Source organism: Vigna unguiculata, chromosome 6 (assembly GCF_037176805.1).
Source record: "Vigna unguiculata cultivar grain cowpea cultivar isolate G323 ecotype 2 chromosome 6, ASM3717680v1, whole genome shotgun sequence".
NCBI classification, from domain to species: domain Eukaryota; kingdom Viridiplantae; phylum Streptophyta; class Magnoliopsida; order Fabales; family Fabaceae; genus Vigna; species Vigna unguiculata.
In genome coordinates this window covers 32,601,139-32,612,431 of record NC_140797.1, presented here as the reverse complement: position 1 = coordinate 32,612,431, position 11,293 = coordinate 32,601,139, and the positions used below count along the sequence as shown (strand labels likewise).

General features: G+C 33.3%; 2 protein-coding genes across 2 annotated transcripts; one reads left to right on the top strand and one right to left on the bottom strand.

Annotated features, from left to right (window-relative positions):
* Positions 1-1,150: 1,150 nt before the first annotated feature.
* On the top strand, positions 1,151-6,387 carry LOC114188100 (uncharacterized). Its single transcript, XM_028076622.2, has 3 exons — positions 1,151-1,787; positions 3,181-3,309; positions 4,221-6,387. Exons 1-3 carry the CDS (start codon positions 1,389-1,391, stop codon positions 5,784-5,786), a joined length of 2,094 nt encoding a protein of 697 aa, XP_027932423.1. The 5' UTR covers positions 1,151-1,388; the 3' UTR covers positions 5,787-6,387.
* Positions 6,388-7,909: 1,522 nt separating this feature from the next.
* Positions 7,910-10,397, bottom strand: LOC114186670 (6,7-dimethyl-8-ribityllumazine synthase). The gene is made up of 4 exons (XM_028074647.2): positions 9,979-10,397; positions 9,772-9,870; positions 8,342-8,514; positions 7,910-8,235 (listed from the first exon to the last, which is right to left on the bottom strand). The coding sequence occupies exons 1-4, from the start codon at positions 10,379-10,381 to the stop codon at positions 8,041-8,043; spliced, it is 870 nt and encodes a 289-aa protein (XP_027930448.1). The 5' UTR covers positions 10,382-10,397; the 3' UTR covers positions 7,910-8,040.
* Between the last annotated feature and the right edge of the window lie 896 nt (positions 10,398-11,293).

Genomic DNA, 11,293 nt, shown 5'->3' with positions numbered 1-11,293 from the left:
AGATGAATTAGTTGTATAGTGTTTATTTATTAGGTTTGATTCCTTTAAAAATTTAGTGGACTTTTGAGTACCATTGACTCATCATATTCTTACAACTCAATTATTTTGAATATTAATATAAGAAACTTTTTTTTTAATTTTAACTTAAGTTATGTATGATGATGATTTTATTTTGTATAGATGAAGACTATAGTATGTATAAAGTTGCAAATTTAGTTGGATTTTGTATGATGGTTTGAATATGTAGAGGTTTTTTGTTTTGAAAACTAGAACTAAGGTTTTAGTTTGGTTCTTTACTAAGCCTTGAGAATTGAGATAATGTGTGGAGTTGTAAAATGTTCACATATTGTTGTTTTATGTGACATGTTTTATTGTTTAAAAGAGCTTTCAAATATTATGATTTGTGATTAATTTTATTCTTAGATAATTTTTGTCTTTATTATTAAATTTGATATTTAGATATTGAATGTATGATACCACAACCCAAATCAAGTAATTTTCAAGATACGTATGTTTAAACTTTTTTATTGTTATTTCATAAGAAATCTAGTGCTTATACTTAACATTTTTAGCATTAGCCTTTGTATATATTTGAAAGTTTAAAGATTGAACCAAATATCATTAGAGAAAGAAAACTTTTAGATTAATTATTCTAAATATTCAATATAAAAAGTGGTGAAATTCTCACCTCCATTAACAACAAAAGTAAATAATTCACATATAACAACTATTTTAGAGTTCAATTTTGTGCCTTATCAATCAATTTCTTTTAATGTGATGAAAAATCATAATTCATTTTTATTAAAAATTCTAAGATAACAAATATTTAAAAAAAAACCAAAAAAGGAAACCATATTTAAAAAGAAAGGAAACCCTATATTTAAAAAATAAAATAAAATTTTCAATTCAAATGAAATAAATATTATATATATATATATATATATATATATATTTCTATTTCTGATTATTTTATAAACTCCAACAAAGGAATAGAAACTTTATTTATCATTAATACAAAAAATACAGTCTTAAGAAACTGAGATGACCATTCACCAAAAAGAAGTAGAAATCGTACAAAAGTGGTATTTGAGAGACATGTAAAGTAGTGTGTAGCAGAGATACGTTGACCGTATAAAAATATACGAAGACCAACACAATACCGTATACCTCTGTTTTTTCTTACTCTCTCTGTATACTTTCAGATTTTTGTTTTCATCACACAAAACACAAACATTAACCTCTTTCTCTCACGCTCTTTCTCTTTCTTTCAGAGTTCACAAATCTTCACCAAAACTTCAACCAACCCTTACTCTCTCACATTTTCTCTCCATTTTTGAAGCATTAGTTTCCTCAACACTTCATTTAATGGCCAACACTCGCCGGCGCCGATGAAGATCTCCGGCGAGACCACCCGCGCGCCGCGCCCATTCCCGTCGACCATTGCAACTCCCTCACCGGACTCCGATCTCCAGCCGCACCGCCGGCCATCCCGCCGGCATCCCCGAACTCCTGCTCGCCTAAAGCGGCTCGCCGGAGCTTCGGCTGGAAAACGGAGCAGGCCAGAAACCCCCTTGTCCAAGTGGAAGATCCACGGCGGCGTCAGCGGTGGCGGTGATCCGCTCGAGGAGCTCGACAGGGAAAAGGAACTTCCGCCTCCCGCTGCCGTGTCGGTGAGGAAGCTCGCTGCTGCACTGTGGCGGCTGCAGCTTCCGGAAACGGCAGCGGGTGATGGCGGAAGGCGAAGGGGTTTGAGAAAGATCGGTGAAGATCGTTTGGGAGTTGTTGAGGTAAAACATTATTTGATTTCAGTGATTGTTCTTTTGTTTTTTTCTTACTTGCATTTGCTGATTCTGATTGTTCTTTGGAATTTCAGAAAATGTTTTTTTTTTCTTAATTGCATTTTGCTGATTCTTATTGAACTTTGGAGTTTCAGAAAATGTTTGTTTTTTTCTTACTTGCATTTGCGGATTTTGGTTGAAAGTTTGATTTCAGAAAATGTCTTATTTTTTTCTTACTTGCATTTGCGGATTCTGATTGAAATTTTAAGTTCCAGAATTTTTTTCTATTGCTTACTGTTTTTGTTTTCATAAATTATTTACTCTGATTGAAATTTTAAGTTCCAGAATTTTTTTCTATTGCTTACTGTTTTTGTTTTCATAAATTATTTACTCGTTTACATCGTGATTCAATCAGGAATCTTTTAAAACATCTTTTATAGTAGATACTCATCAAATTTATGAATGTAAAAATTCTTGACTAGGGCATAGGTTATTTACTCTTGTTTTCTTATCTTACTTTTTATTGTTTTTTATGCCAGTTTTTGAAAATAAATAATAAAGTGAAATTGGGGTGATCGTATTTGTAATTAAATTTGGACTAAAAGGAAATCTTTTCTCACATCTTTTTTTTTTTATTTTGTTGTTGCTTAATTTTGAAGTTTTAGGTTTGACCTTTTTGTGAATCCATTTTTTTCATTATTCGGCATGTTCCTTTTTTGTGTGATGAAAGTCTTTTTAGTAGGCTTTTTGTTGAGATTCAAATGATTTACTCTCTCTCTCTCTCTCTCTGGTATTAGTACTTTGGATAATTTGTTAAAACTTTTATTGGTTGTTGAGTTTTGTGTTAAATGTTTGAAGTTCATTAAGTGCAACCAGTAATGAATAAATGATTGATAACTAATTGGGGACGTTATTCAAGAACGGAAAGATTGGTACTGGAGTAATTCATGACCTTAAATGAAAGGGAAAAGAAATTAATTTGAAGCCTAATGAATAAGTGTTGTGTAGTTGATGATGATTGATTTTTGGTCTACTGCAGATCTCATTATTGTCCTTGGTAATAATTGGAGAAATGACTTGACTGGGGTTTTTCTGTCAAGATGATTGGATTCATGTTATAAGTGTTGTTTATTATCTGTACTGTCCTGTAAATGTTTGCATTTTCAATTGATCTGTTCTCGATGCTTATTGTTATGTGAAATGTGCATTATACTAATTTGTATTCTTCATTTACTAGAAGTTGGTAATTATCTATGCATTGTTGTATTGTTAGAGAGTCCTTCTTCGTTGCATGCCACTGTTAGTAATTATTGTCTTTATTTTCAGAATTTGGCAGTTTGTTGTCCTTATAGTTTATATAGTTTTTCGCCTTCAGTTTAGAGCTGATATCACTTATCTGCAGCATGGAACTGGCCATGTAGACCATCAATTTCTCAGCCATCAAAATGGCATGATGCATGGTTCTGGTATGAAGAATCCATCACAAAGTCCTCGTACCATTTCAGGGACTAAGGGTGGACACTTTTGCGAGGTACTATGTTTTTTGTTTATTACTTACAAATATGATAATGGCTCTGGAAAACTGAAGATTATACAGCGAATACCTGATATATAGAGTGCAGACTGAATTGTTATTCCTTTTCCTGCGTCATGGTCTTGCTCATTTGTCAGTTCTTCAAATGCTTTAATTTCCAAAAACAATAGACAAATTGCCAGTGGTCTCATTACAATCATGTGTCAGAAGAGTATTAATAAAACACTAGGTTGATCATTGCAGATTTGAATTCTTCTGCCCGAATTTGCCATGTGCAAAAAACACTAGACTATCTGCAGATTTGCTTCTCTATAGTTAGCAGATATCCTCGACCCAATCCCTCTTTAAAAGCTCCTTAATCCTATATAATTTGGGAAGTGGAAGTATTTCTAGTAGAGCCCTTGATCATATTAGCAAATAAACTTGATTAGTCTATGTTTTGGTCTAAAGGTTTCTATGTCATTAAGTTATATAATATAGATACAAAACAAACTGAGAACATTACAGCAACATGCGTCATGAACTAATATCGTGAAAATTGAATATGTCCAGCACTCAGGTAACAGACATGTTCATCTAGGCTGCCATGACAGCCACCCCTTTGAACTTATTAACAAGTAAACAGATATGATATAGAAGATAGATCTATTGATAGTAGAGATTTATACATGAGATCAAGTGTTGTTGGTTAGATCTATGCTGTGTATATATGTAATTTTCTTTGTAAATATGCATGACGAAAACTTATGCATATTGTTGGACAAACCAGATTAGTGAAAGTGTCATTAAATCAGCCATGATAGTAAGCTTCTCTGATGGAGGAAAGAGTTTAAAAGTGTCTCACTTTTACTTTCCCGAAGTGGAAGAGTAAACAATTACATCTCTAACCTTTCTATTTTCTTCTTCAGCTCAAGTCGCCTTTCCAGTTTTCAAGTACTGCAATGGAGGGAGCAACAAAGTGGGACCCTGTTTGTTTAAAAACATCAGACGAGGTGCAAAATATCTACAGTCAAATGAAACTTCTTGACCAAAAGGTCAGTACTGCTGCTGTATCTGCTCTTGAAGCTGAACTAGAGCAGGCTCGTGCACAGATTCAGGAGCTTGAGACTGAGCGCCACTCCTCCAAAAAGAAACTTGAACATTTCTTGAAGAAAGTGGGTGAAGAGAGGGCCTCATGGCGAAGCAAAGAGCATGAAAAAATTCGTGCTTATGTTGATGACATTAAATCAGAGTTGAGTCGAGAAAGGAAAAGCCGCCAGAGGATTGAAATTGTCAATTCCAGGCTGGTTAACGAGTTAGCTGATACCAAGTTATTAGCAAAACGCTACATACAGGATTATGAGAAGGAAAGGAAGGCCAGAGAATTAATTGAGGAAATTTGTGATGAGCTTGCTAAGGAAATTGGAGAAGATAAGGCTGAAATTGAGGCACTGAAGAGGGAATCTATGAAACTTAGGGAAGAAGTGGAAGAGGAGAGGAAGATGTTGCAGATGGCTGAAGTATGGCGTGAAGAGCGTGTTCATATGAAATTGATTGATGCCAAAGTTGCACTTGATGAAAAGTACTCACAGATGAATAAATTGATTGCTGATATGGAAACCTTTGTCAAATCAATGAATGTGAACCCAAATGCAAAGGATATGAAAGAGGCACGTTCACTTCAACAGGCTGCATCTGCTGTAGACATTCAAGACATCAAGGAATTCTCGTATGAGCCAGCTAATCCAGATGACATTTTTTCCATATTTGAAGATTTAAATTTCGTTGAACCCAACGAGAAGGATATTGAATCATGTGTTGCTTACTCTCCAGTAAGTCATGCATCAAAGATTCACACAGTGAGTCCTGAAGGCAACTTGATTAGTAAGGATAATAACTTTCAAAGGTGTTCTAATTTATTTATTGATGACAATGGTGAGATTGAAGAAGATGAAAGTGGATGGGAAACGGTGAGCCATGTTGAGGATCAAGGATCAAGTTGTTCACCTGAAGGGAGTACCCTGTCAGTGACAAAGAATCGTGGAGAAAGTAATGCCTCAGGGAGGAGTGTGCTTGAATGGGAAGACAATGCTGGTGTAGAGACCCCAATAACTGAAATCAGTGAAGTTTCATCAGTACCAGCTAAGCAATCAAAGAAGGTATCCTCCATTGCAAGGCTTTGGAGGTCTGGTCCAAACAGTGGGGATAATTACAAGATAATCTCTGTGGAGGGAATGAATGGAAGGGTTTCAAATGGAAGGGTATCTAATGGGGGCGTAATGTCTCCTGATTGGGGACTTGACAAAGGTGGACTAAGCCCCCAAGACCTTCTGATCCAGTTTAGTTCTCCTGAGTCAGCAAATCTGCACAATCGAGGCATGAAAGGGTGCATTCCTCGCACTGTGCAGAAGAGTAGTTTGAAAGCCAGACTTTTGGAGGCTAGGATGGAAAGCCAGAAGGTTCAGTTGCGCCATGTTCTTAAACAGAAGATTTAGAATGTAATGTGAGCATAGCAGAGATTCCTCACCTGTATAACTGCAGAATGACCCAGAAGCAGCAGTTTTGTGTTGAATTGTAAGAGTACAAATCTACTGCTGCCAGAAAAAAACTGTTCAGAAATGATGGGGGGTCATGAATAAATGCACTTTTGCTGCCTCAGACTTTGACCATCACTCATATTTAAAGCATTCAAAAGATGATCTTTCACCCCCTTGTGCCACTGCCTCGCTTATATCTATCATGAACGGCCTTGCTTCATTTTGTGTAGAATTCTATTAAGTTACGAGAAGCATGTTGCTTGTAGTGCGTAATTTAAGTCTGAGGACAAAGATGCAGGGAAACCAAATCATTTTAAGGTATAGATGATAGCTTATCTTTTTAGCATTTTGATTTTCTGTCTTAGATGTGGCTTAGAATTTGTCATAGATTGTAGACCATGAGGATGATTTCTGGTCCCAGGACTGAAAATTCACAACTGATAAAAACTTCATACCATAAGTCTTGGATGGACCACTTCATCATCTCTGTCTGTGACTGTTTCTTTGGAATAATGAGGACCATTTATCTAAAAATAATGAAAATCAGATTAATTTTTTATGTTTTGACCTTTTGTTTTATGAGTAATAATTAATGTAAAATAAGGTTGAGATTGCAGAAGTATTTAGGTATAGAATGAAATTTAATGATGAGACAATAATCATTGATATTATGTTATGTGTAATAAATATAAGATGCGTTGGAATGTCACTAATTGTATTTTATAAACAATTGGAATTATATATTTTTATTGTCTTTACTTTGTAGACGAATATTAAATGAAAAGACAGAATTAGTAATCTATAGATGAAATGAAAATTTTCCTTGAAATTATAACACAATCCTTTTATTAAATTTAGCTCATTATGCATTTGCATTCAAGATTTTGCCTTCTTGTACTTCCCCATCGTGGAAATGATTTTAGGAAGTTTCTTTTCAAAAGTATCCTAAAAAAAGTACAAAAATAAATAAAGAAAAATGATTTGTTAATTATCAAATTGCTAGTGTCTAAGACTTATTTATGTAAAAGGTGATTCCGTTAATGGTTATAACAATTATGCTTTATATAAAGAAAAAAAAATGATAGAATGTATTTGTCATAATTTTTTTTTTATTTCTTCAAAATCAACTTACAAGTTGTTAATTCTTATTACTTAATTTTGACAAAAACAAACTTTAAAACTAATATGGTATACAAGTATATTTTTATTAGAGAACAGAGAAAACTCCTATTTGTGACCTTTTTATATAATAAATATTTTAATAAAAAAAGACACTTCTACTTGTTTAACAATGGTATTAATATTTACAATCAGAATAAAAAATGTCTTTAATTTTGATCCTGCATTTCTTTTTTTTGTTTTCCGTTTTTATAAAATTTAAAAATAAATTGTTTAGTTCTTCTAAAACGAGTGAATTTTAGTTTACTTTTTATAAATTAAAAATCTTTAAAATCTATCACCTCAAAATCTGTAATCACTATTTTTAAGCTTTAACATTCATTGATAAATAAATATAAATAAATAACTTCCAATGTAGGTTTTTTGATTTTTTTTAGACGAGTAGGCTAGTGATTTCACATGATTAACTATTTTTTTGTTTAAAATATATGCAGGTAGTTGATGTTGCATGATAACATAAATAAAAAACAATAAATTTATGCTTTTCAACATGAGATTATTTAATAACATTATAAGAACAAAAATCCAAACTCCTTCATTTTTTATAAAAATTTAAAATATATAATCTTAAAAGTGTGTTGGGGAAAGAGGAGAAAAAAGATGGAAATAGAAATAGGTAGTAAGAATAAACAAGGAAAAAAACATGACAAATAAAATGAAAATATTGGTTATTCCGATTGATCAACAAATAAAATTGTGAGGGTTTGGCTTGAAAACTAATTATACAATATATTTAAATAACCTAATCCAAATATACAACCAAAATATGTTTACTATGTATCTATTCAAATTCTATTGAGAGGTAGAACCAATTGCATTAATTTCAATCAAATTTTGATTAGTAACCCTAAATATATGTTTCTATTATATATCTCAAAGACTAAAAAGGAATTGGTGCTATATGAAAATAAATACTCATATCTGATTTGTTACTATCATTCACTTCAAAATAAAATATTGAAGAGTTCAAAGCATAAAAATTGTTGTTTATCAGTATTTACAAGCTATGTACATGAAAACAACCTTAAAGACATCACACAGAAGGACTAGATCTCAGAGTCTTCTCAAGTTTCTCCGCTTTAATGTAATCCTTATCCGTAAGTGGTCCAGCAGGGAAAGGGGTGATTTCCACAATGATATGTGGAGTTGGAAGCTCATCAAAAAGAGCTCTCACATTGTTGCAACACACACTTTCTCCATGTGCACTCTCCCTTCGTATTTGGCAACCCTATTATGGTTGTTCATCACCAACATGTAAGTCAAGCATGTCTTACATCAAATTATGATAAAATAGAACATATCAAAAGAGGAGTTGATGAAAAATTAATTAAGACCTTGTGAGAAGTGGCATCAACAAAGTGGTCATCATCAGATAATAGAGATGCAATAGCTTTAAGAACTCGTCGCCCTTCTGACTTGGATGGAACTCTATAGTTTCTTCTAAGTGTACCCTTTGTGGTAGGATGCCATTTGCTAACCAATTTCCTTCCATTAGGAGCTTCCTTTGCTGATCATATACAAACACACATAACTAAAAACATGTACTTTGAACCAACATCATCCATCATCAATAATAAGCGGAGAGACAAAGATAAGGAAACACATTGGCTTGCAAAGTGAGGAGAATTACAGATTTAGAGAAATGGAGAATGAAAGCAAGGCAACTTGATTGATGAGCCTTGCTCAGATGTCAAGGTTCATGTTGATGCCTAACATGATTTTATTTGGGAAATAAGAAAACTAACAATACCACACAAGATATAATAGACTCAGTGGCAGGTGTTGGAATATTCTAATCCAGTAGTACTATTTATGTAGGTATTTATGCAGTTATTTAGGTTAAAGACTTGTATTACCCGTACAAGCCCAAAGCCACTAACAATGAGACCTATATCTCAAATGTTTTATACCCTCAAATGTTTTAACACCCTTCAAGCTTAAACATGTTAAAGTACCAGTCATATGAATATCTCCATCAACTTGGGACTTCTCCAAATGAATGAGGGTCATATGAATATCTCCATCAACTTGGGACTTCTCCAAATGAATGAGGATCAACAAATGGCCAAATCAAGCTCCCTTATGTCTCTTGCTTCCCCACCGGTGAATAAGGGAATAACAAAACATTGGAAACATCCTTAAACTCATCGCTTCTAGTGAGAACATGTCCCAAGCATACGAAATCGTTCTGAGTCCTCTACCTTTCTCCTCTTTGTCCCATTCCACTGGTCTGCAAAACACTGCATCAAGTATCATACAACCTAAAACCCACCAACATGGTGTGAAATGTTTGATGGATAGCCATAACTATTAAGCATGTGGTCAATGTCCGATCTTCAGATCTCTGTCTCTGAAAGCTCATTCGTTAAGTGATGTTAGTCTCTTGAATAGGTCTCAGTTAACCTTGAGATTAGTCTTTGACTGTTGAAAGAGAGATAAGATACCCTGAATTCGTCCAAAAAAATAGTATAAACCAAGTAATGACCTCCTACCAAGTCTCCAAAACACTCCCAATTATAATACCACTCAATAACCCAAATGGGGTCCTATACTACCTTCCAAAATATTCAAACCACAATCATTCCCATTAAACAATCATCACTAAATCAGAATAGCCTTCAACTCACTGATCAAATCACCCCATACGTTAACACACAGCACAATCAAACCAGCTTAAATCCATTAAAACATTCACACTTGAATGAGAAGCAATACCACTAAGGGATCAGGAGCAGCAAGTACATCAGACATGAATTGGACAAACCTGGTTTTCCTAGTATGGTTTGGGCCCATTTAGAGAAACCCAAGTCAGCAGCACCAGAAGGAACTCCAGATTCATCATTACTCTCCCCAATTTCCAAATCTGAAAGAAAGAAACAGACACCCAACACATAAAAATGAAGCCTTTTTCCAAATTAAGGGTGTAAAAAATGTAAGAAAATGTACTCAATTGATTAATTTGGTTTGGCACCTGAGACAAGTGGATTGGCTTGAGATCCAGCCAAGCCAGCTTTAAGAAGGGCATAGAAGATGCATATTCTTCCAACCCACAAAACTGGAGCCTCCACCAATGAAGCATTCACACGAACACTGACACTGTCACCACTCAATCTTCTTCTCCCAGACACTGAACTCCCATTGAGTTTGAGGGAAACACCACAACCAAAGAGGGATTTGGGGAGCCCAGAAAAAGGTAAAGGAAAGGGATTATTCAGATTACTGTGGAGAAGAGAGACGCAACTGAATCGCATAAGGGGTGCAGAAAAAGCCATTCTTTTTTCGCCTGAACAAATCGCAGTTCTTTCTGTGAGAGATGGAAATGATATTTTCTTTTTGATACTCGTTCCACTTCCTAAGCAGAAACGATGCCGCATGAACGCTCGTGGGGTCCAATCGAAATTGTTTCGGATAAGATGAATTGATGTTGCAAGCAAATACAAAAAATACGTGTCTCCGAAGTACATATAAAACTTTCATTTTAAATGGATACATTTTATTTCGATCGAAAGTTTCACTTTATTATAAAAGAACTTTGCTTTGTGTATTGTTTTAATTAATTCTCTTTCAAAAAACATTATTAACATCGTTAACAGCGTGTCATGTTTGAGCTTTTGGTTTATTTCATTTTTTAATTTTCTTTTAAATTTTGTAAAAAATAATTTGTCACGTGTCAAATTCTTGGTGTGACACGTAGTATTGTCAGTGTCACGTGCTTGCCACGTGTAAGTGTCTTTGTCGAATATTTTTGTCTTATTTCAATTTAATCTCCACATATATCTATTTGTTTCAATTTAATATCTATATATGTTATTTTTGTTTCAATTTAGTCTTCATCCTATTTGTTTCAATTTAGTCCGAATATTTTTTTTTCGAAATAGAGAAATATTATATCTCTTACAAGACAAAATTTATTATTTACAAAATTAAGTATTGATATTTATATTAAAGTTTAGTGGTAAAGTCATGAACAACAAAACATGAATTAACAATTAAAAAAAATGTAATATGTTATGAAGTCATTTTTAACAAAAGAAATATGAGTATTATTGAAATTATTATACTGATGTTTTGTTAATTATGACTTTTACTATTAAATTTTAATATAAATATGAGTAATTAATTTTATAAGTCATTTTTAATAACAAATATCACTATAACATTTATATAAATAATAAATTTGATCTTAAGGATGGACAATATTTCTTTATTTTTTAAAAACAATATTTGGACAAAATTTAAACAAATAGAGTAGACTCAATTGAAATATATATATATATATATATGAG